Source organism: Toxotes jaculatrix, chromosome 1 (genome assembly GCF_017976425.1).
Source record: "Toxotes jaculatrix isolate fToxJac2 chromosome 1, fToxJac2.pri, whole genome shotgun sequence".
In the NCBI taxonomy this organism is placed as follows: Eukaryota; Metazoa; Chordata; class Actinopteri; family Toxotidae; genus Toxotes; species Toxotes jaculatrix.
This window is the reverse complement of record NC_054394.1, coordinates 885,795-908,656: the sequence shown is the minus strand read 5'-3', so window position 1 is coordinate 908,656 and position 22,862 is coordinate 885,795. Positions and strand designations below refer to the sequence as shown.

The following is a 22,862-nucleotide window of genomic DNA, read 5'->3' as shown; positions in this document are numbered from 1 at the left end:
GTGGCCTCCCTCAGGCAGCCACATGGGACCTCCTGAAATAATATACAATGTAATTCAGTACAACAGCATGTGTATGATTTATGGTTGCAAACCGCCCTCCTTTATTTTAGACAAATTTGACTATCCATGTCTACATCGATCTGACAACAAAGACCTTACACACTAAGACCCCGTGCTTCAGTGTTTCTCTGGATGGGAAGGGTTGCCATGAAAAACAAATGTTCTGTGAATCTGCATCATACATATGCTGCTGCACTGACATACACACAAACACACACACACCCACGCAGCACTTTGCATTGCTTGACTAATGACTGGTGATGTGATTGACTTCTCATTATTGGATGGAGCTGCTCCATCACAGCAGTCGTCGGCTCCCAGCTGAGCGTCAGCTCTCATCGGCTCTCTGCAGAGGGCTCTGTGTTTTACACTGAGCTGATCAGCAGCCTCTCTGAGGACAGTTTGCCCACTTGATTTTCCCTCTCACAATTTCACCTGTGCTATTGTACAGGTATGCAAAATGTCACGTATGACTCATCCTCGTCTGTATGTCCTCATGTTTTTACAGTTTTCTTTAATGCTGAGGCCAGTTTTTCAAAGCTCTTTACACAGTCTTCATTACCAACATGCATCAACACTTAATCTCTTCTCCAAAACTCACTCAAACCAAATCACTTCATACATGTCTCAAATTTAGCTCGTTCAACCGTAACACTGTCAGCAGTCCTCACTCACACTCACTCACTCACACACACACTGTCCCTCACAACACTGACAACAGGGAGCTTTACACAAATGATGAACTTTGAGTGACTTTTCACATAAATCAACACAATTTCATTTTATTAAATCCATTACTAAATGGAACAAGAATGAATCAGAAATACATGAACTGGTTGCACCTTAAAGTGGCCTCTCTCAAAGAGATACCGTGGTTTACAGCATGGTCAATGACTGTGGCCCTTATTTCACTGGAGACCACCGCTCTTGGTCTTTCTCTCCTTCTCTCTCTCTCTTCTCTACACCAGCCTGTCATCCTTGATCCATGTTTCCCCTCCATAATCATTCCGAAGCCATCCCCTTTGTAACAAGAGTAAAAACAGGAACAGGATTGCAATCAGCTGTGTTTGGAATGATTAGTGTTTCATTTTATTGTAAATATTCTGCTAAGATTTTAAATATAAGCCAGCATGGCTGCTGTAGAAATGCATGAAACCTTCCATCACTCTGAGCTTTTAACAGTTTTGAGATTTGAATGTTTGTTACACCAGGTCTATGAGGTACTGAAGAGGACAAGATGCACCAGAGCCAAATACACCATGGGTAAGACCTCTGCATAAATCTCTAACACACAGGGTAAATCAATATGTAGTTAATGTGGGTGATTTTCTCATTATGGTGTAATTACTACAGAAGAGAGCAGGGTATGAGAATGTCTTACCCCTTCCTTTGACCAACATGTCTCTGAAACTAATGGCTGGCTTTGCTTGAAATGGCCTGAACCTTTGATTTGTTTAACAATTGGAACTAAATTCCATTAGACCACAATTTGAGCTCCTCCTGATTCTTTACTTAAACAGACATGCTGCGCAGATTGAGGTTCCCGAAAGTCAGTAGTCCCATGACCTTTCAGCTAGCTCTACCTGTCATCTGTTCAGTACAGTGGTGACTGAATGTGCCAGCTAACTGGTGAGACTTGTCAGTCTTAGCCTAGTTCAGCAGTCTCCTGAGTTCTGTCTAAGATGAAGAAAACACAAGAATCAACAGCAGGAAAAAAAAAGAAAAATGAAAAAGGGTATATATTTTAAGAGCAAAAACAGCCCAAGGGTGGTTAAGAGGAAGGACGTTAAATCAAGACAAATTTTATTTGTTTTACATGAATCAGGCTGCTGCACAGTAAAAACAATAGAAAAAACACAGGAACAAATTAGTTCATAGCTCATAGTTCATTAATCAGAATGCAAAATCATTGTTTATTATGATGCCAAATGCCTGGTATGCACTCCCTTTTTACTTTTTCACTTTTTAAAGCTGGATATACAGTACATGTTAAACTATTATCATACTTTATGGTAATAGATAGTTGCTAATATTTTATTCACACCACTGCCTTTAGAATTTAGGCCAGACAGGCCCAGGTGCTCTGAGCTGTTGTTCTCGATGTAGTCCACCTAATGGTGTTTTTAATGCTGTGTGTGACCCATCTCCATGTGACTTTCTCCTCATGTGAGTCTCTTAATGTGATGGTCTGTGTTAAGTCTATCCCAAGACCTTTGTCATATTCCGTCTAGTCATCTGAATTTGACAGACATATACATAACTAATCTGTAACAGCACATATATTTTGTAGGAAATGTAATGACCGTTTTGAATGAATGAAGCAGAATATTTATTAACAGAAGCTGAGTCAGTAGGAGGTGACTGGGGTGGATAGTGGACCTGGGTTTACATCCTGAGTCCCACAGTTTATTGTGGATTTAAATGGTAGATTGACCTAGGTGGCGGTGCTGGTGTGGTGCTGGAGAGTGGCTGGCAGAGAGACTTGGAATGGCAGAGCTGAGCAGGTGGTGGACAGGGAGATGAAGCGAGCGCGCTGAGATGGCTGATGGCAGAGCAAGGCAGGCTGAGATTCTCTGTCTGAAGGGAGAGCAAACAGACGAGGACAGAGCGGGGTGGGGCTGAGTAAAAGGGTGGAGGAGATGAGGAACCACACAGGCGAGTGAACAAACTGGCAAAGTCTGAAAGGACGAGCCTGGGTTTTACACTGCTGTGGGCTTACTGAGAGTTGATCATCTGCATATGTTAAGGTATAACAACCAATGAGAATGATAACTTAAGTTACAAAAAAGAAAACACCTAAATTGTAATAATCTGGAATTTTCCTTTAATGCCTGGCTTCTCTGTTACTGTGACAAACAGTAAAAACTCCATGACAGATCTTTACATGGATGATTTGGAAAACATCCTTTTCCATGTGATCCCTCAGCAACATTGTAATCGGCCATCATGCAAGTCTGTGTAAATGTGTACTTGTATGGGTGAACACTGTGAGGATCAGTTTGAGTTTTATACCGGTTTTAAGCTGGTCCTCAATGTCTCACACTCCTTCAAAGACCTAATTGAGGGTTTAGACCTGATTTTAGAGTTCAGGTTAGAATCAGGTTTAGGGTAAGGGTTGGGGTTAGATGTTTAGTTGTGATCGTTAAGTTTAAGGTAAGGTGCTAGGAAATGTATAGATAGATAGATAGATAGATAACTTTATTAATCCCAGAGGGAAATTAGTTTGTCCCAGCAGCACAGATACACAACAAACACAGTACAGTTATAAATAGAGAGATTATAATCCCCTTGAATGTGTTTTCTTACAGGGATCACCAGTCTGCTAGCTAATGGTGTCTACACAGCTGCGTATCCCCCTCATGATGTGAGTATCACCATCACACTTCATGCTCTCCTCTGCCCTGCAGGCCTGACAACAGTTGATAATCTTTATTTCCAAAGAGAATTATTGCAATTCAGTGAGTATCTATTATGACGAGCAATAAAAGCATCTCCTGCTTGTACTGTAATTTATGCAGAATAATCCTGTCTGTGACTGGGATGATTCTGACAAATGGTAGCTCATAATTCTGTATTAAATGAAATGCATTATTCATGCTTGATGGCCAAAGTATATTTACTGAAAATGAGTGTGTGGGGCTTTGTGTGTGTGTGTGTGTGTGTGTTACAGGGAGACATTGAGGGGGTGAATGCAGAACCTAACGATAGGAAGGTAAGTAGAACCAGTTCCCCACACGTCAATACATTGAATCAGATGTCAGCACACCAGCAATGTACATTAATCAGCCCAGAGAAAGCACAGGCTGAAAGTGGACTGCAAGAAACAGCCAAGATTCACTTATTCTGCTCAGAAACGGCAACATTGGCTTAGAAACCAATGCAGTGGGATGGTGTTGTCTGACTGGTGCATTTTAGCACCCAGATGCCTGCACTTGGATTTCTCAGAAATCTGCTATGGAGGTGGTGAATGCAAAGTAAACTTGACCTACAGTCAGAACAACCACCACTGTGACTGTATAATAAGACCCACATTAAGACTCACAGAGGTTTCCATTTAAGTGAAGGCTTGTTTTCGAATAATGAGGAATGAACCAGAACAGATTACCATGGTAACTGTGGAAGTACACAGGTCTTCAGATATTAAAATAAATAGTATAGAAATTTTAATTTTCTAAAATTTCATTAGTGTGCACATGATACGTGATAAGAAGTTCACCATCACAGGAAAATGTTCCGTCTACACGTGGTATCACTTTCGACCATCAGTTTTCCTCATAAAGATTAATGTCCGAAAAGGTGTTTTATTTTGAAAGTGAAATTAGTGCAATTGAGTTGAGTAGGGCTTCTCCTCTTCTACATCCTGAGATAAGATAAGAGATAAGATAATACTTTATTGATCCCCGGAGGGAAATTTAGTTGTTACAGCAGCAGCATAAACATAAATAACACGACATTTCACAAGAAATTAGAAAAATATAAAGTAGGTAACAAATAAGCTTAGAAAATTAAATATAGAATATACAGAATAACCACAAGCAACTAGAAAAAAGATATAAAGTAAGTAACAAATAAGCTAAAATTAAATATAGAATACAGAATAACCATAAAATGAAATGAAATGCACAGCGGTGTAATTATGTCCTACATCATGAATATCATGAAAAAGAAATACTAACAACTCCAATAGGAGTATTACACTGTTACTATTACTATTGCACAAGAACAAAACTGTACTGTTAAGAATACTGTTGTTATTACTGCACCAACTGAGCGGAACACAGTGATACAGTACCTATAAGTGACTGAAATGTGCCACTCAGTTAGTTGCACCATGCAGAACTGTTTACATTTTTTGCATTTGTGAGCCTTTGCCTCCTACCATGAAAGAATAAAATTAACTGGATCGTTGGAAAGAAAACAAGCGCTCATGCTGAGTCTGAAGTCATCTCCTCCTCTGCTAACGCTCTCCATAATTACACTGTGGGCAGTGTGTCACTTAGGCAACAGCTTTGGTCTCTCATATCTATACACTGTGTATATATATATATATTTATATATGTTTTCTACAGCTGTGGAAATACAAATGATGAGGTTCCAGGTGAATATAAGATCTTTTCCCTCTCGCAGGCTCACATCAGTCTGTGATTTGCCGTCCTTTGCCGACATTTGTCGTCTTGCAGCTTGTTGCGCTGCCTGTGATTGGAATGTGTGATTGTGTTTGAAAATGTTCCACAGTTTTACAGTGATTTCTATGCTCTTTGCTCCTCCAGTAGCAGGAACAGAGCACATACACAGAGCACAGATCCAGTCAGCTGTTTGACGATAGCTGTAAAGACCAAATCATGAGGCACTTATTTGCTAATAAAAGCGTTTGACCGCATATTTACCACAAATCATTATAAATTATAGTATTTGCCGTTCAGAGGGAGATCTTTAGACACTAAGGATTGCAAAAAGTACTTCTACATGTTGGACATGTGTTTCTAGCAACAATAATTATAATAATTATAACATATGTTCTGATTCATAGTTTATACTCTGAACATCAGTCAAAAGTTGTTTTAGTAAAGGTGCAAATAAAGCAAATGAACTAACCAACCAATGAAACTGATTTTTAAGTGCATTACTAATACTACAGTTCCCTCGTCAGGGAAACTGAACCACACTGCTCAAACATAAACACAGAGTCAAATACCAAATGTATTGTGAGCTGCAATCATTTCCCTCATCACCCAAACCACTAAAACACTGAATTCATCAAGAGAATATCGTGTCTCTATTACATAACATGTCGACTCCTGCTTCTCTTCACAGCTGCTGTATGAGGAGTGGGCCAGCTACAGTGTCTTCTACAAGTATCAGCCTATTGGACTCATCAGGTCAGATCCACAGCAGTGCTCTTGTCACACCCATCAGGTCAATTAAAAACACATGTCCCAGCCTCATGTCTTGCATGGCTGATGCTCTCATAGCAGCATGAACTGCCCTCACTAGGCTGTGACAGCAGTCAAGAAAGACAGACGAAGACGCTCACAGGCACACCGATGCGCCACTGATGCTCCACCGATGCTCCACTGATGCTCTTATACAGAGGCAGCAGTCGTGTGCTGAGCTGAAGGATAGAGGCTGGGAGTGCGAGCTAAATCTGAAGCATCTTCTCTTCAAACACACTCCGATCAGGGAGCGTTGCACTGATGTAGAAGGTTACATATAATGCTGCTAAAGGCAGGTTTATGCAGTTATGCCTCAAAGACAGCAGGAAGAGTTGCAGATGTAGTATATGGACTAATGTGATCTAATCACATGAGCTCCTTTGTTAAGGATAAGGTTTTAAGGTTTTATGATAGTATAGCATGTTGATATGTTGATGTTTTGAATGTAGAACTCTTCACCTCTGGTATTCTCCTCCCACAGGAAGTATTTTGGGGAGAAGGTTGGACTGTATTTTGCCTGGTTGGGAGTCTACACACAGATGCTGATCCCTGCAGCCATTGTTGGAGTCATTGTATTTCTCTACGGCTGCGCTACTGTTGATGATAACATACCGAGGTACACACGCACACACACCTTTGTTAACAAAATATTTCTATAGTGTACACGTACCAACCTGAACCTGAGTTTCAGAACCAAAATAATATTTTTTTCAGCTCTGTGTTTTGGGATATATAAACATCCTTTTTCATTTCACCAAAGAATTCTCAATCGTCAAGTGTTGCTTAAACACAAACAGCTGTACAAGAATTATAAAACCCAGCATAAGACCGAGCATCTGAGATGGGACTCAGTTCAATGCCTTTTAACTGTACTGTGATCAAGGCTAGAGGATAAGGTGGATCGTGCCTTTGCCGCAGCTTCCACTGAGCTTTGGAATAGTCTGTCAGTGAAGTGCTACCCCCATTTGGTGTATGATGTTTCCATGTATTTTATTATTGTCTTTATTGTGCACACCATTCTCTACCCCTGCTGCAGTTTGTTTTTTAAATGTGCTCTTTAAATAAAGCTTGACTTGACTTTGACTTGACTTGAAATAATGATGAAACCCTGGCAGATTTTTTTACTTGGTTTAAAGGTTTGGTTTAAATGACGTGCTCAGACAGAGACGTGTTGCAGTGTGCTATGAATCCTGATGGTAAACACTGAGCTCAGACCACACCCTCAAAATGACTCCACCTCTTCACATAATCACATGCTAAAGCTTTAGGTTTATTACCACACCAAGTCATTGCAGACTTTACATTCACAGAGCATGTCCGTTAGCATTTGGCAATATGATACAGCATATTTCACAAGGCAATAGAAATATCAACTGTCACAGATTTTCAGATTTTGCCACACCGTTTATACTGAGGTAACTTTTCCTTTAATGTCTCTGTGAGAATTAGGCCCTAATAAGTGTCACTTTCTTATGGCAAAACTGGATTTATACATGATTTTTGCACCAATGTGATGCAGAATTTATTTAGAAACCAGGTACTGAATTTGCTGCATTTGCGAAAATCTGCCAGGTTTTATCCAAAAGTTGTTTCTTAATGATTTTCCACAAAATTAACTTTCTCAAAATGAATGTCAATATCACATTGTACAGTACATATAGTAGTACATATAGTATGATCAGTCTAAAGCTACCTTTAAGCCTTCATGTCACAGACACGAGTCACAGGCTTTTTTGGGCTGCTGTAAGAGGCAGGGAATCAATCTCTATAGTGGGAATCACAATTATTTACAGACCTGCTGTAAATTAAAAAGGTTACTTTAAATGGCAACTTGCAGAAGTGCTTTCTTATTTGGAACACAGTGTGTCAACTCCACATTTAAGCACTGACATGTTTTTTTTGTTTGTGCCATCCTTTTACTGTCTTCCACCCCTTTGAATAACTCTTCTCTTCCATCCAACTCTGTGTTGTCAGTATGGAGATCTGTGATCCCAGGAACAACATCACCATGTGTCCCCTGTGTGACCGCGCCTGCAGCTACTGGAAGCTGGTGACTGCGTGTGGTACAGCCCGAGCCAGCCACCTGTTTGACAACCCAGCCACCGTCTTCTTCTCCATCTTCATGGCCCTGTGGGGTAAGGGCACATTCACGTCCAATCATTACAAACACCCAGAGGCTTCAATAAACACCATTAGGTGAGTAGAATGTTATAAATACAGGTTGTGCAGCTAAGCGCTGCTGGAACTGATCCAGTTAATGGATAATACCATTTAATCCCTTCAGCACAGCTTTGGCAGAAAACATGGATACACACGAGACAAATGGAACTTACAATAGAAATCAGCAAAGGTAACTCGTGAGTAAACAAACAGCCGGTCTTCCTCTGATGTCCCGCCAAATCATGCTGCCATCTGTTAGCAGCAGCAGGGCTTCAGATCAGGGAGGTGTTATGTGTTTAGATGGAGCTAGTGTCTGACAGAGTCACAGCGCGGCAGCCATCTGGATTCACCTCCTGTAGACCTGATGAGGGAGAATACCATGAAACTGTATGTAGGTATCCTTATAGGGAAACTACGTCATTGCATTAGCAAAAGCAAAAAAACAAACAAACAAAAAATCATACTAAAAAATTAATTCATCAATACCATCATTACTGTTTGCACAGTTGTACTTATTTATCCCAAATATTCTAGATAACAGAAAGACTGATAATATAAAAGATTGCATCTTCATTGCATGTAGCACATGTAGAGAAGAGCGTCCACAGACATGTAAAAAGAGTGTTTTTGAGCCTGTGTTCAGTTTGCTGTGTGTGCTTGGTTTATGCAGCGGTTCTCTTCATGGAGCACTGGAAGAGACGACAGATGCGACTCAACTACATCTGGGACCTGACAGGGTTTGGAGAGGAGGAGGAGGTGAGACGATGCCACAGATAACTTTTTGATCTTGAAAGATCCACATCCACGAGTGTTTGGCTGAAAGCAGTAGTTGGACATTATGGGAAATAAGGACTCTCCTGCTGAGAGTTAGATATTCAGATCGATGCCACTTTCACATCTATACTCTAAATATTGAACTAGAGCTAGTTAGATTGGCTTAGCATGAAGCCAGGAAACAAGACAAAATGTTATATCTCATTTGACCAATACACAATGCACAAAAACTGAAATGCAAAGTTACAGGGAGTTATGTGCTGGAAGCATTTCTTAGTTGTGGACGCCAGTGGTTCTACTCCTTTCTTTGTGTTTGCCAGAATGCCTCATTCAAAACAACTAATTTTCTTAAAAAGAAGAGAATCACGTACATTTTTAATGCAGACTGAACTTTGTGTTCTATAATGTAACAATAATGGTTGATGTGACAGTGTAGCTTTGACAACAATCAGAGCAGACATGATGTTTTGTTATGGATCAACTAGGAAGCTGCAAGTCTCTGCAGGTTGAATTCCAACAGTGACATGAGTAGAGACAAACAGTTGCCTGGAAAACTGGAGAAATGGAAAAATACGGGCACAGTCCTTTAAAGTTACCATCACAAAATTACAAGTAAATAAAGTATATACTATAGAGTTATGTCAAGCGTTAGAGAACATGCAGTTCATCATTTAAATCCTGCTACATGTGACACTGACAGTGGCTGCAAGGTAAAGATTGTGCAGCTGAGAAAACAGAAAATATCATCTGCAGCTTAAATCAGTTCATGTATAATTTCTGTGATCAAGTTTTGATGAATTCAGCGACCGTGGGGCTGTGTTCTGAATCTGCTGCCACTCTGATTTAATCCTCTGACTGGCTAATTTTCCATGACAGAGGAAAGCTAAAGATCATATTGTAGTATTCTGAGCCATTTGCCATGACAAATGACTGGAATGACACTGGTGGTCATAACATACACAGGTTTCAATGTTCAGTAACATTCGTGATATTGGATAAAGGATAATGGATAAAGGATACAGTTTGAAAGGGAAATACAAAACTGGGGAAAACACCTCTGGGATCTTAATCTCCAGCATCCCAAATTTCACCTCAGATTTGGCAGACTAAACCTTCTATTTGTGAAGAATAACTGAAATATTATTCACTGCTCTTAACTGAAAAGCACAGTCACAAAGTAATAAGGCTGACCTAAAGGCACAGGTCAGGCAATGCATATAAATGTAGTTCCTCCGCGTGTAGTGAGTCAGTCCTCATCTAAAATGTTCCCACACAAACATCACAGCCTCAGACATCAGTACTGAATGTTCTTGTTTTTTTCTGTCACTGCTGTAGCTCTTCAGAGATAATAACTGCTGACTGACGTTTTCTTTGTCTGTTTTTGTGTGTGCTGTATTTTACAGGAGGATCATAAGGTTTGGATGCAACTTGCTTTCATTCTCGTCATCTCTCATATTTAAACTTACCTTCTTTCTTTTTGACTCACTGTTTCAGATCTGTTCTGCGGACGCTGTTACCTAACACTAAACTTTTCTCCCTCAAGGTGTCTAACAATCAGCCTGAAGTCTTTTCATTTGACATCTCCATTAATTCTCCTTTAATATTCATCTGTGGCTCCTCTCTTTCTCTCTGAGGTTCATCCTGATCCTGGCCATTCCTGTGGCCCCTCAACACAACATTGTTACCACCAGGAGTGTCCATTGATTTCTGCATAGTTGACAGGACAGTTTGTTGACTCATGATAGACCTGTGATAGACCTCACTGTTATTCAGGCTTCAGTCCTGAAGACAGCAGGGTCCTGCTGGATCTCCCTCCTTGTGGTAATTTTGTTGACCTTGAGGGTCAGTTCAATCTGAGCATGTTCTAGCACCTCGCATTGCAAATGTCATAATTTATATGCTATTTTAGCCTTAGTTGACTGAGGGTTCCAACAGGTTATTGAGTCAAAGTCCAGTTAAAGCAGTGGTTATGAAAAGAGGCCCCTGGTCCAAGTTTACTACTCACCTATAAAAAGCTCATAAACCCACCATGACCCACACACTCCTGCAGGGCCATGTAGGACCCATGCTTCTGAGCCCACATAGTTTTCATCGGCAACATTATACTGTCTCCATCTTTGTTGTGTTTCAGTTACTATGGTTACAGCTGTCTCCATCTTTATTTTGTACAGTTACCGTGGTTACAGCTGTCTCCATATTTGTTTTGCACACTTTCACACTTAAAGGATGACGTAATTACAATTTGGTGGTCAGAGGTCAAAGGTTAGGGTCACTGTAACCTCACAAAATTTTTTTGGCCATAACTCTTTTACCACCTTTCAGCTCATGGGTGTGGTTTCCTGCTGTTGTATTCAGTATTTAGCAGCTAAAGAGACAGATGTTTATCTCCAGTGTTGATGAAACAAAGGGAGCCAATGTTGAACTTTTCAGGTGCATTACTGGACATTCATCGGGTGCACAAGCCCAACCCACTCTGCTGATGTGTAAATAGGTGTTCACGTTCACACGTTCAACCATGTCAACTTTATAAGATGATATGTCAGTGCTGTCGTTGCAACTTGTTGCAGTGCCTCTAAGTGGCCAGAAAATCAGCAGTAATATTTTTGAAGGTGAAATAATTCAATTGCAGGTTTTGAATGAATCTGTGGTCAGATAAAGTTAGGCCTCAGTTCCTAACTGAGCAAAAAATTCAAGTCTTGAGCAGAAATGACTCAAAACATTCATCCACATAAGCACAGCTCAATTTGCTACACTTCAAATCTGCACTGGCCTGAGTCTGTACTGATAAACATTGTTTGCCTTGACTTTGTCAGGTCTGATTGAATCTGTATTTAGGTCTTGTTTTTGTATTTTTACTCTTTCTGTCCTGTCACATGGACTTCCAGGCTTACAGTGACTGTCTAATCCTCAGCTTTATTTTCTAGTGATGCAGTTTCCTCTTCATTCCTTTTGGCTTACTGCAGACTGTACTGTGTATGGGTACGCATACTGTACATTCACCTGTAGTTGCATATTACATAACATCAAATGTTCATCTTGTTTTCCTCCTCACCATGAAAGGATTATTTGACAACAATGTAAATAAGAAACATTGTGTAGCTTTATTCATTTAATGGTCAATAAATGGATTTAGGAAGGTAAACGAAACAAATGAATGGAACAAAATTCTGGGTACCATTCATGGGTGTTATCTTACCCAGAGTCAGATGGATAACAGTGTCTGTGTGTCCACCACAGATGTACATGTAGGGATATGTTCCAATATAGCATGAAGACAGGACGCAGAAAGTAACTGTTGACTTAGTTGTTAGCCTGGATGTCTAAAAAATAAAAGTATCTGCAAAGCAGAGGTGAGCAACACATCAAGTATACCTCTGCTAACATCATCACCATTCAGCTTAACCACCCAAAAAACATCATGGAGCTCTCACTCCAGCTATCTGACCATAAGCAACTCTCATATTAACAAGTTGTGTCTTTGTTATGTAAAAAATAATGAGACTTCGTAGGCTTTTAGAGGAGTGAGAAGAGATTGAATATGATATTTAAAGGGATATTAGGTGAGTTTACTTTTTATGGAGCTCTATGGAGCTGGCATTCTGCTAAACCGCTTCCATGTTCTGGAACAAACTGTGCTGAGCACATAGAGATTGTAATGATCTTGTTATCTGATTCAGGAACAGAAATACTTCTTGAAATGTCGGGATGTTCTCTTAAAGTTAGGATTAAGGAAATGACAACAAAGAAAGGTGCAGGAATGAAACTCTCACTGTTAAAAGCTGACTCTGGGCATCTTTGTGCTGTTTCCAGCTTCAAACTACAGTTTGTTTTATGCCTCTCTACTTAATACTTTCATGGTGGCTCAATATATTTCTCTCTTTCCTTTGCACAGAGCGCTGTACTGGCACTTAAACTCACCATTCTCTGTTGTCTCCTCTGTCTCCGTTCTGAAATATCATATGGATCTTCTTTGCTGTTGACTGTCTTATTCACATATGTACTCTTCTGTAGCATCCAGTGACTGTAACATCTAAACTGGTTTTCCTTCCAGGACCACAACCGAGCAGAGTATGAGTTCCGGGTCATGCAAAAGACGATGAGACTGGAAAATTCAACCCCGAAGGTAAAAATGATTCAGAGAATATTTTGAGCTGTGCATTTAAACCATACATGCACAGTCAGACATGCACTCTGAAAAAGCAGTAAATGTTTATTATTGTTGATGTATCTAGTATTCTATGAAAATATTACATACTCATCTTACACTTAGCAGACCCCCACCCCCACACACACACACACACATACCTGTTCATTTTATTATATTATTCAGTTATAGTCTTCAATATTTTCCTTACCTCATTGTCATTATGTTATTCTTTCATTTCCTGCTCAGTGAACTCTGAGCCATACGTTTTATTACATAATGTGTTACTTCATTGGTACAGCTTCTACTTCCAAGTATTATTTCATTGGGCCCACTTGGTGATTGATTACTGATTAGTTAAAAATAAATTGTTGTTCCTTTTCTGTGAAAATAACAAAAATAAATTGTGATTGTGATTAATGACTATCTGAACAAATCAATGAGAGTTTCATGAAGATGAAAATGACATAATCAGCTTGATGTCATATTTAAATATTATTATATTATAAATATTAAATATTTACATCATCACAAGTTCACATTAGTGGCATTTGCGCATTTAGATGTTTGCTGTGGTACTGTAACTGCGTTTGACAGCTGTGATTTACAGCTATTCTATTTCAGTTTTAGCACACAGCACTACCAGAGATGAAAAACACCACAGGGAACCAGTGAGCAACAGACGCTGACATCTTAGATGCTGTCATGTCTGACTTCCTGCTACCAGCTGCATTACTGTGCAACAATAATGTAACTTTGACAGACACAGTGGTTGTTATTATAGTTTTGAATCTGTGCGTGCTGATTTCCTTAACAGACTGCAGTGATCTGAAAGCGGTGGCTGCCTGGAAATCAGTCAAAAAAGACACCACGCACTTTAGAAAATGTGAAACACAGCAACCTGTGAACCAGCCCAACATTAGTACAGTTGACTGTTCAAATGTAAAGTCGACGCTGAGTTGTAAAAATTTTGTTTCACGCTAAGTGCACTGTTTTATTCAGTTGCCGCATCTACTTATACTGAGTCAACTAATGTAATGAAAACATTGCCGTACTGTGCCTTTTCATTCAGGGCTGCTTTGGGGATTTTTGGGAGGGAAGAATGATCAATCAGACACAAAGAAGCTTCTCATTCTCATCTATGTCAGCTGCTGTGTGGTCAGTTGGATAAGACTCATAGAGAAGTGTGCCTGTGGAGGGGAAGCTCGACTGGCAACTCTCTTCTACATAGAAGAAAGTAGCTGGTCCTGATGTTTCTGTCCAGCCAAAAATCAGTTTATCTAAGTATTGTTTCTCTTGTGTCTGGCTTTTTTTTTTTTTTTTTTTGAAGGCCCTATGCTTAGCTTTCTACACCAGTTTCTAAACTGTAGATTGGATCCTAATGAGTGGTAAGTTCTAAAAAAAAAACAAAAAAAAAAACGCGAATATGGCATAGTAATAGCTTTTTTTTTTTTATCTTCCATGAATCATTATTACGTTAGGTTAAAATACTGAGTCCTTTACTAAACATAATTCTAATGTAATGAGAAACAGTCAGTGTCCATCAACAGCTAACAGCTTTCAGGAAACACAGAAGTGGCTCTGACCAGGGGAGGAATAAAATGTAATGGCAGCTTCATCAGCGTCTTAAAGTGGCGATGAAACACTAAGAAGAAGACAACACATTTAACATGACATGTCCTAGAGAACTGACAAGGTTCACAGCTGATGGTGTTCATGTTGATTATCATCCCTTTGTCTTGTACCAAGGTCATGTCTTCCTTCAAATACACAAGAGGACACATTCATACACACACACAAACAAACAAACACAGTCGTATACACATTGGCTTGGGCTTTCTGACCCAATTCTCAGTAGGCTTGAATGTGACATGATAGCTTGGGGCAGAATTAGCTGTGCTCCAGTGGACCCACATAGTGTGTGTGTGCTGTGTGCATCTGTGTGCCCAGGGCATAAAGAGCTGCTACTCACAGCAAGAGTGTCACACGGCTGTGGCAGCAGAAACACACATTAACATACACACAGCTTAGCAACACATGGCTGGAGATTAAATTTATGTCACAGATATGTTGTGTACTTTATTTCCCTCAAATAACTCTCTCTGTGTGTGTGTGTGTGTGTGTGTGTCTGTGTGTGGTGTAGGGGGAGAAGGTGAAGCTGACATGTACAGACAGACTGCCAGCTTACCTGACTGCTGTGGTCACGATGTGCTTCCTGGTGAGTCTCAGCAGTCTCCCTCCAGTGTTATATCACCAGACTCTGTATGTCTAACACATGTATCACACGTATGTATAAATAATATAATTTTTAATCACCCTGAGATTCAGACAACACAGCAGTAAGGGAGAGCATTGTTGTTGTTTTTTTGTTTTTTGTTTTCCTTTGGTTTTTAGGACTGGGTTCTGTTTCTGGATTTGGTTCCTGGTTCCAAAATACCTAAAAATGCCATCTATCAAATTTCATGTTAAGCTCTGTCTCTGGAGAAATTATGCAGCTCATTGTATCACATTAATGTTTTCAGCAAGTAGCAAAGAGTGATGTGTGAAAGTCAGTAAGCTCCAGCTGCTGTTGCAGTGTGGCAGATACATTCAATCAGCATGTCATATGAAGCACTGCTCATCTCATTTTCGGACTGATGCACTTGAATATGTTAAAAGCTTATCCTAATAAAGGGATTCAAAACTATTCTGATTTGATTAGTGGATGCTGATTTCAGATAAGATAAAACGGTTTTGAATCCCAGCCCTATTTATAATACACCAACAGTATGAATGTAGCTATATGGAAAGAGACAATGGCCACAACAGATTTGACTTTTGTCACAAAAGAAGAAAAAAAACAGATACAAAAAAATTATAGCTTTATTCTTTATTCTAAGCATGTGCTGAGTTTATGCACCTTGAATTGTATAAGCCCATGTCTGCTGTGAGGGCACGAAACTGCTGATGTCAACCAGGCCAATACCATTGTCTTTAAAACCTGACCCACCTGAGCCTGATGGCCAAATTTGAAACCCAATCATGTTCTGAACCAGTCTTATATTTGATTATTCCTTCTTCAGTGAGAGATAAGTGGGCGTAAAAGGCTTTATCACAACTGCCATGATATGTATTAGGCCCACAGTGAAGTATCCTCTGATAGCCAAGAAGTATTTGTCTCTCTCTTCCAACCACACACCGAGTCTGCCTTTGACTATATGACAAGTATGGACACAGTCAAAGAGAGAGATCAAAAAGAAATCTGAACCTGTTGTCGGGCCTTGGTTGGGTAGCAGAAAGCTGCTGTGTGCAGTAAACAGGCTAAGGTGGGTAATGACGCATGATCAGAACAGCAGTCCTTGTTATTTTCATTGAACACCTGTGAATACGTATGTTTTAATACGTGACCCTCTGGACCTCAGCTCCCTCTGGACTCCACACGTCTTCTTTGGCCTTGATTGTTTTGTGAGATTCTCAGCAGATTGTCGGATTTGGCGTTCACCTCCTTCTCCTTACTTTCAGATCGCTGTGACGTTTGCCATAGTCTTCGGGGTCATCCTGTACCGGATTAGCATTAAGGCAGCCCTGCACATGAGTACCTACCCTGCAGCACGATCCAACATCAGAGCCACTGTCAAAACCACAGCTGCCATCATCAACCTCATCATCATCATCATCTTAGATGAAATCTACGCCGCCATTGCCCGCTGGCTCACCACACTGGGTGAGGCACATTTCAGTCTGACAGAATCAGAGTTGCTCTATTACCAAGCAAAAGGGTGTGTGGGAGAACATATTAAAATATGTAACAATATCAAAACAGAAAGTTTGTATCTTAGTTTAGCATTTGATGCATGAAAGTTAAAGTTGGCTCTCCTTTACAAGTATCTTGCATTGAACGTGTAATGGAAACTAATAACTAAAACACAGATGTGGCACATGAAGGCAATTTCAGCAACACATCTAGAAAAGTAAAGACCATCAATGCCAATTGTTTTCAGTTTACTGAGCGTTCCAGCAGTCTTCTATCACAGTGGTGTTACTGGATGAATTCATTTTCGTTTGTCTGAGCTAATAAAGTCACGTTGTCTCTATTTCAGAGGTTCCAAAAACAGACAAGAGTTTTGAAGAGCGTCTCATCTTCAAAACCTTCATCCTGAAGTTTGTCAATGCCTTCACACCCATTGTCTATTTGGCCTTTTTCAGGGGCAGGTAAAAGATCGAATGCTCACTGCTTGTTTTTAATACACTGTCATGTTAAACGTATTTGAATCAAATGTCATCTGTAATACAAATATACTATGGATATGTTTTACTGTGTACTGTGAACTCAGTCAGACTGTACACTACCTGCCTTCCTCATCTGATGGTTGTGTTTGATCCACAGACTTGTTGGGCGGCCTGGAAACTACTTGTATGTTGTTGGATCATACAGAATGGAAGAGGTGATTCTACACTGCACACAGTCTGACTTAGGTTTAGGCTTTTTACATTCCATATTTTCTTGGTGTCCACAAATCCCACACAAAGACTAAAATCAGCTACCTTAGAGCATCTCAGTAGTTTCCCACTTTCATACCCTGTCTGTAGAGCCCATTGGTTCCTCATAGACATATATCTTGTAAATCTCATATCTTATTTAATCTTATAAAAGTTTTATTCAAGCAAGAGGAAATAGGTCCTTTGCTGGGGACTGTTTTTAGGTGTGGATTAATCCACATTTGGTGCCTGAGAGAGTATCTGGGGGCAGCAGGACAAGTGTGGGGACTGAGTCAAAATATGCTACAGTGTGTGTGTTCATGGTAATGACAGTACAACAGTGTGGCTCACTGAATTTGTTTTTAATATTTTTTGTTAGTCAGAGACAGAAACCTCGATCAGATATGAAGTGTTTATGTCATATGACTGTAAATAATGTGTGAAATAATGTGAAACCAGAAAGTTGGATTCATTTATATTTCTATACAGAGTGATTTTTTGACACTTGTTCGTGTTCTCTGTTCCCAGTGTGCCCATGCAGGCTGCCTCATGGAGCTGTGCATCCAGTTGTGCATCACCATGTTGGGCAAGCAGCTCATCCAGAACAACCTGTTCGAGATTGGCATACCGTGAGTGTAAAACACACACTGCGCGACATCTTCAAACACACACCCATGACATACAACTTACAGAAGACAGGGCCGAACAACAGATCACAACATGTGGGTTTAGCAAACCGCAGAAAAAAATAAAATATGCACACCCACTCGCTTGTACTTGCAGTAACCATTTAAATACCTGTCTGGATTTCAGACACACTCAGCTGGGAAGCAGACACACCTCGCCGAACTTTGTCAGCCTGCAATTTTCTCTGTCTTGCTTCACCCCTGCAGCAATAGAAGTTTGCTGTACTGTGTGTTTGATTCCTCCTCTTTATCACACAGTCCACCACAAACCCACTTCTAAGCTGTGTCACAGTGATATTTCAGAGTTCTAATACAAGTCCGACAGTAATAGACAACCAAATGAATGTATCATCATTATCCACCAATGATCCACTAAGATACTAAAATACTGCCTCGGGCAATATGGTCTTCAATGTGTGGAGTTTGCATGTTCTCCCTGTGCTTGTGTGGGTTCCCTCCAGGTTCTCTATCTTCCTCCCACAGTCCAAACACATGCAGATTAGGGTCATTGGTGACTAAATTGTCCGTAGGTGTGAATGTGAGTGTGAATGGTTGTTTGTTATTTATATGTCAGCCCTGTGATAGACTGGAGACCTGTTCAGGGTGAACCCCGCCTGTCACCCAATGTCAGCTGGGAGTGGCTCGAGCCCATCCATGACCTTCATGAGGATAAGCAGTATGGATTTTGGATGGACAGATGAAATACTGCTCACCATAAAAATGTAGCCAAAGTAAAACCTGCTGTAAAAATGCAGATAAACGTTAAAAAATGAGCTTTATATAGGGGAGGAGGGTAACAATAGCAAAGACACACATACTGTCTGTCATCCTATCTGTTACTTATTGATAAGTATAGAACACATCCCTAGCAGTAAAAGGCTGATTCAAATTAAACTTGATATGATGAAAAAAAAAAAATTTTCACACGTTCAGCATCTTGCCCAAGGACACTTTGACACGCAGACCAGAAGAGCCGGGGATCGAACCACCAACCTTTTGATTAGTAGACGATTATGACACTCGATATGATGTCATTTCGAGTGTGTTTATGTATGTTTTGAATTTAACAAGAAGACTGAACGGGTTCTTTGTGCCACTGCTTGTTGATTTGTGCAGGAAGCTGAAGAAACTACTCCGGAAGAGGAAGTCAGACTTGGACTCCAAGGAAGAGGAGGAGCTGAACAACACTCTGCAGCGCCACGAGAAAGACCACTTCCTGGGTCCATTTGTTGGCCTCAGCCCAGAGTATATGGAGATGAGTGAGTCTAAATATGAAATACACACGAGTACACAACGTGTAAGAAAGTGTCAGCAAGTTGAATAAATTCTTCTTAAATATTTGAAATGAGAAAAAGAATTTGTTTTTGACTTTTTAAGCATTTCAATATTAGTTGAAATTAGCATCATGGTTTTCTGTGATCCCAGTGATGATTAACGCTGCTGCATAAAGAGAAGCATGTAGAAAAGGTTGTGTTTTAATCTATAAATGTATGAATCAGTTGTTCCATATGTGTCATTCTCTGTGTTGACATGATAGCATTAGGTAGCTAATAATACAAATCCCTCATGTAAAAAAACTGGGGAACACATATGGGTTTACAAAGGCAACTGGACTTGCTCAGTCACTCTCAAGGTGTTAACAACCCCATAATAAGGTAAATACCTGCTTCCCCAACCAGTCAGTCAGAAATGAAGGGACCTTTCAGAAAAGAGGTGAAACGTCCAGTTGCCTTTGTATAGCTTTTGGAAACACCATGACCTGGATAACTGAAAATCTTCACTGACACATATGGATGCATTCCACTACTGAACTACCTCTGTCCTGATGAAGCGTTCATCCACTAACTTTGGCTCGCTTCTTGTCTGTTTCTTCAGTCATCCAGTTTGGAATGGTGACTCTTTTCGTGGCCTCCTTCCCTCTGGCTCCACTCTTTGCTCTTCTGAATAACATCATTGAGATTCGCCTGGATGCCAAGAAGTTTGTCATGGAGCTGCGCAGGCCCATCGCAGCAAAAGCCAGAGACATTGGTAGGTGTTCACTGCCCCACGTCTTTGCCAGTATGCTGTGTTTTTTACTGCTTTAAAGGATAGACTCCTATCCACACCTAACAAAATTTCAGTATAACAGGTGGGTATCTTCAGAAGTTACTATCCCTCCACTCACGCTGTCCAAGGTAACATAAAGGAGCAATATTGTCTGAAGAAGATCACCACTTTGGAAGATAGCCACTTGATTTCCCCTAGGTTTGATTTTTGAAGCCTCATATTAGCTTTGGCTAAAGTCAGACAGCATTTAGGCGGAGAAATGGGGATTTTTTTTTTCCCCCATCTTGTACAGTAACCAGTAAAACAGTAACCAGGGCTTTATTTGTGCCAGGTCCTGCTGGAAAAGAACTGTGCCAGGTCCTCCCAGATTAGAGACTGGCACCTATTTGATTGGATCCAGCACCTCCTTTGTCACTATCAAAATATGTAAATAAATAGAGAGATCAATAGACAGACAGAAAGAACCTCCCACTTAGTTCATTACCCCACAGCAAACTTGTAGCTTGAAGCTAATACTGTGAAGAATTATCAGTTTTTGATCTTAGAAAATTTGTTTCCTTAATGTATTGAAAAATTCCCTGACATAAATGAAACTCAGAAGCCATGATAGTAGTCTGCAGTAATAGAGAGAGCAGTTCATTGTTAACATGCACCTAACATTCCTAACCTCTTACATGTAACATGCCAACAACACATCACACAGTGAGGTTTTTCCACCTCTCATGCAGTAGGCGCTTGTGCCATCTAGTGGTGGCTGCTACATACTGACCCTGTACAGTGTTTGCTTGTTGAAACTGCTGTGTTTACCTTAATGATGGTTCTGTCTCTCTGCAGGTATCTGGTACAACCTCTTGAGAGGCCTCAGCAAGGTAGCAGTCATTGTTAATGTAAGTCTTATATATCTCTACAATTACTTTACAGCTCCAATCCCCAGAACATGCCACGGCTGGTCTGAAAAAATGTTGTAACATAGGTGTGTCCAAACATTTCATGCCAGGTTCCCAATGGAGAAAAAAAAAAGTCTGTAGTCCTGGATCACGGGCCTTAATTTAAGAGATGATCTGTGTGTATGAGTTTTATTTACTTCATGCAGTCAGATTATTTTATCATTCAGCCTTAAATAGCACTCCTAATGGCAACAGTGACAGTGCTAGGCCTTGGACTGAAGGGTTCCTGTCAGGTCAGGTGAGTCTTGTAGTAGAGATTCAAAGTACACGAGGGAAGTGACTGTCAGTCATCTCAGAGCTCAGTCTGCTCTTGTTTGGTGTTATCAGAGACATTGGCTTTGGAGCTAGATAAACACTGAGCAGCCTTTGGTTTGGGGAAATCTGGGAAAATTTTCCAAACCACTGCAGAGCTGTGACAGTCAGATCTGCTGGTGGAGACTTGAGGCATGCCCTCCTATACCACCTCAAAGGTTGTGAGAACAAGTTCATGTCCTTCTCAGTGGCAGTGAAATGAAACTTTGGGGTTGGACATTTACACACATTTGCGGCACAAGCCCATCTTTTCCCTGTAAGCTTTTCTTTGGTGTTTTCAGATGACCAGTGAGCTCTGACAAAATACACTCAGGGCTGCTTGGTTCATCAAGGCTGTGATCTTTCTCTGTCCCAAAACGGTCCATTTCGTTTCCTGAAGGCAGTAGATGATGAGCAGTTCTGTCTCCCTCAGGCCTTTGTCATCTCCTTCACCTCTGACTTCATCCCTCGACTGGTCTACCAGTACATGTACAGCCCTGACGGCACCATGCACGGCTTCGTCAATCACACCCTGTCTTACTTCAATGTCAGCGACTTCCAGCCAGGCACAGACCCCCTACAGCCAATGCACCTAGGCTACAAGGTAGAAATATGCAGGTAAGGTTTCACAGCTGATGTATTGAGACAATATATGATGCATTTAACACCATACAATACTTATATTTCATAGAACCATACTGCACTCACATAAATGCATCTACTATCATACAGTGTCAGTATCTCTCATTTGTCTTGATTATAGATTATCTTCATTTTTATGGGGGTGCAAATATGGACATCTGACCTTCTTAAATATGTTTCTAAATAACTGCTGTGTTGCCACTCTTTTTCTTTCTGTTTCCAGATATAAGGACTACAGAGAGCCTCCCTGGTCCAGCACACCATATGAACTCTCTAAGGAGTTCTGGGCAATTCTGGCAGCCCGCCTTGCCTTCGTTATTGTCTTTCAGGTTCAGAACAGCACACAGATATAAATATCAAAGCACATATACCCTATGCCTCTACATGATTCAAAATAGGATTGTCACTCACTTTTGTCATTCAGATTTTATGTAGACAAAAGCAAACAAACATGTAATTTATTGCTCACTGTTGCTTTAAAAATGGTTCTTAATCTATAGGGAAGTGGTATAATAATTTTATTATGCCAGATCTGCTCTGATGATGTCACCAAGCTAGGTCTGAGGTCAGCTAGAAACAGTGTCACTTTTACAGTTTGTCCACTACAGGGTCGTGACATGCTGATTTGTACAATGTATAATGTTGTGACCAAAAACAAGTAGCAGAAATTATAGCCAAAATTATTATTCCATTTCGTTCAGTGATTTATGGCTGGACCTGG

At 40.4% G+C, this 22,862-nt stretch overlaps 1 protein-coding gene across 3 annotated transcripts in view; it reads left to right on the top strand.

The window, feature by feature from the left end:
• The window catches only part of ano1a (anoctamin 1, calcium activated chloride channel a), a 50,895-nt gene that overhangs the window by 23,796 nt on the left and 4,237 nt on the right, over window positions 1–22,862 (top strand). For 2 of the 3 annotated variants that reach the window (XM_041033041.1, XM_041032878.1), the window contains exons 7-25: window positions 1,272–1,323; window positions 3,369–3,424; window positions 3,731–3,772; window positions 5,875–5,939; window positions 6,475–6,609; window positions 7,968–8,128; window positions 8,824–8,909; window positions 10,331–10,342; window positions 12,979–13,050; window positions 15,215–15,289; window positions 16,573–16,774; window positions 17,151–17,262; window positions 17,438–17,495; window positions 18,058–18,158; window positions 19,332–19,474; window positions 20,091–20,243; window positions 21,096–21,148; window positions 21,933–22,117; window positions 22,365–22,470. In XM_041033041.1, the coding sequence (XP_040888975.1) occupies window positions 1,272–1,323; window positions 3,369–3,424; window positions 3,731–3,772; window positions 5,875–5,939; window positions 6,475–6,609; window positions 7,968–8,128; window positions 8,824–8,909; window positions 10,331–10,342; window positions 12,979–13,050; window positions 15,215–15,289; window positions 16,573–16,774; window positions 17,151–17,262; window positions 17,438–17,495; window positions 18,058–18,158; window positions 19,332–19,474; window positions 20,091–20,243; window positions 21,096–21,148; window positions 21,933–22,117; window positions 22,365–22,470 (1,869 nt within the window). The remainder of the gene's footprint in view (window positions 1–1,271; window positions 1,324–3,368; window positions 3,425–3,730; window positions 3,773–5,874; window positions 5,940–6,474; window positions 6,610–7,967; window positions 8,129–8,823; window positions 8,910–10,330; window positions 10,343–12,978; window positions 13,051–15,214; window positions 15,290–16,572; window positions 16,775–17,150; window positions 17,263–17,437; window positions 17,496–18,057; window positions 18,159–19,331; window positions 19,475–20,090; window positions 20,244–21,095; window positions 21,149–21,932; window positions 22,118–22,364; window positions 22,471–22,862) is intronic. The other variant, XM_041032961.1, reaches the window with a different exon arrangement.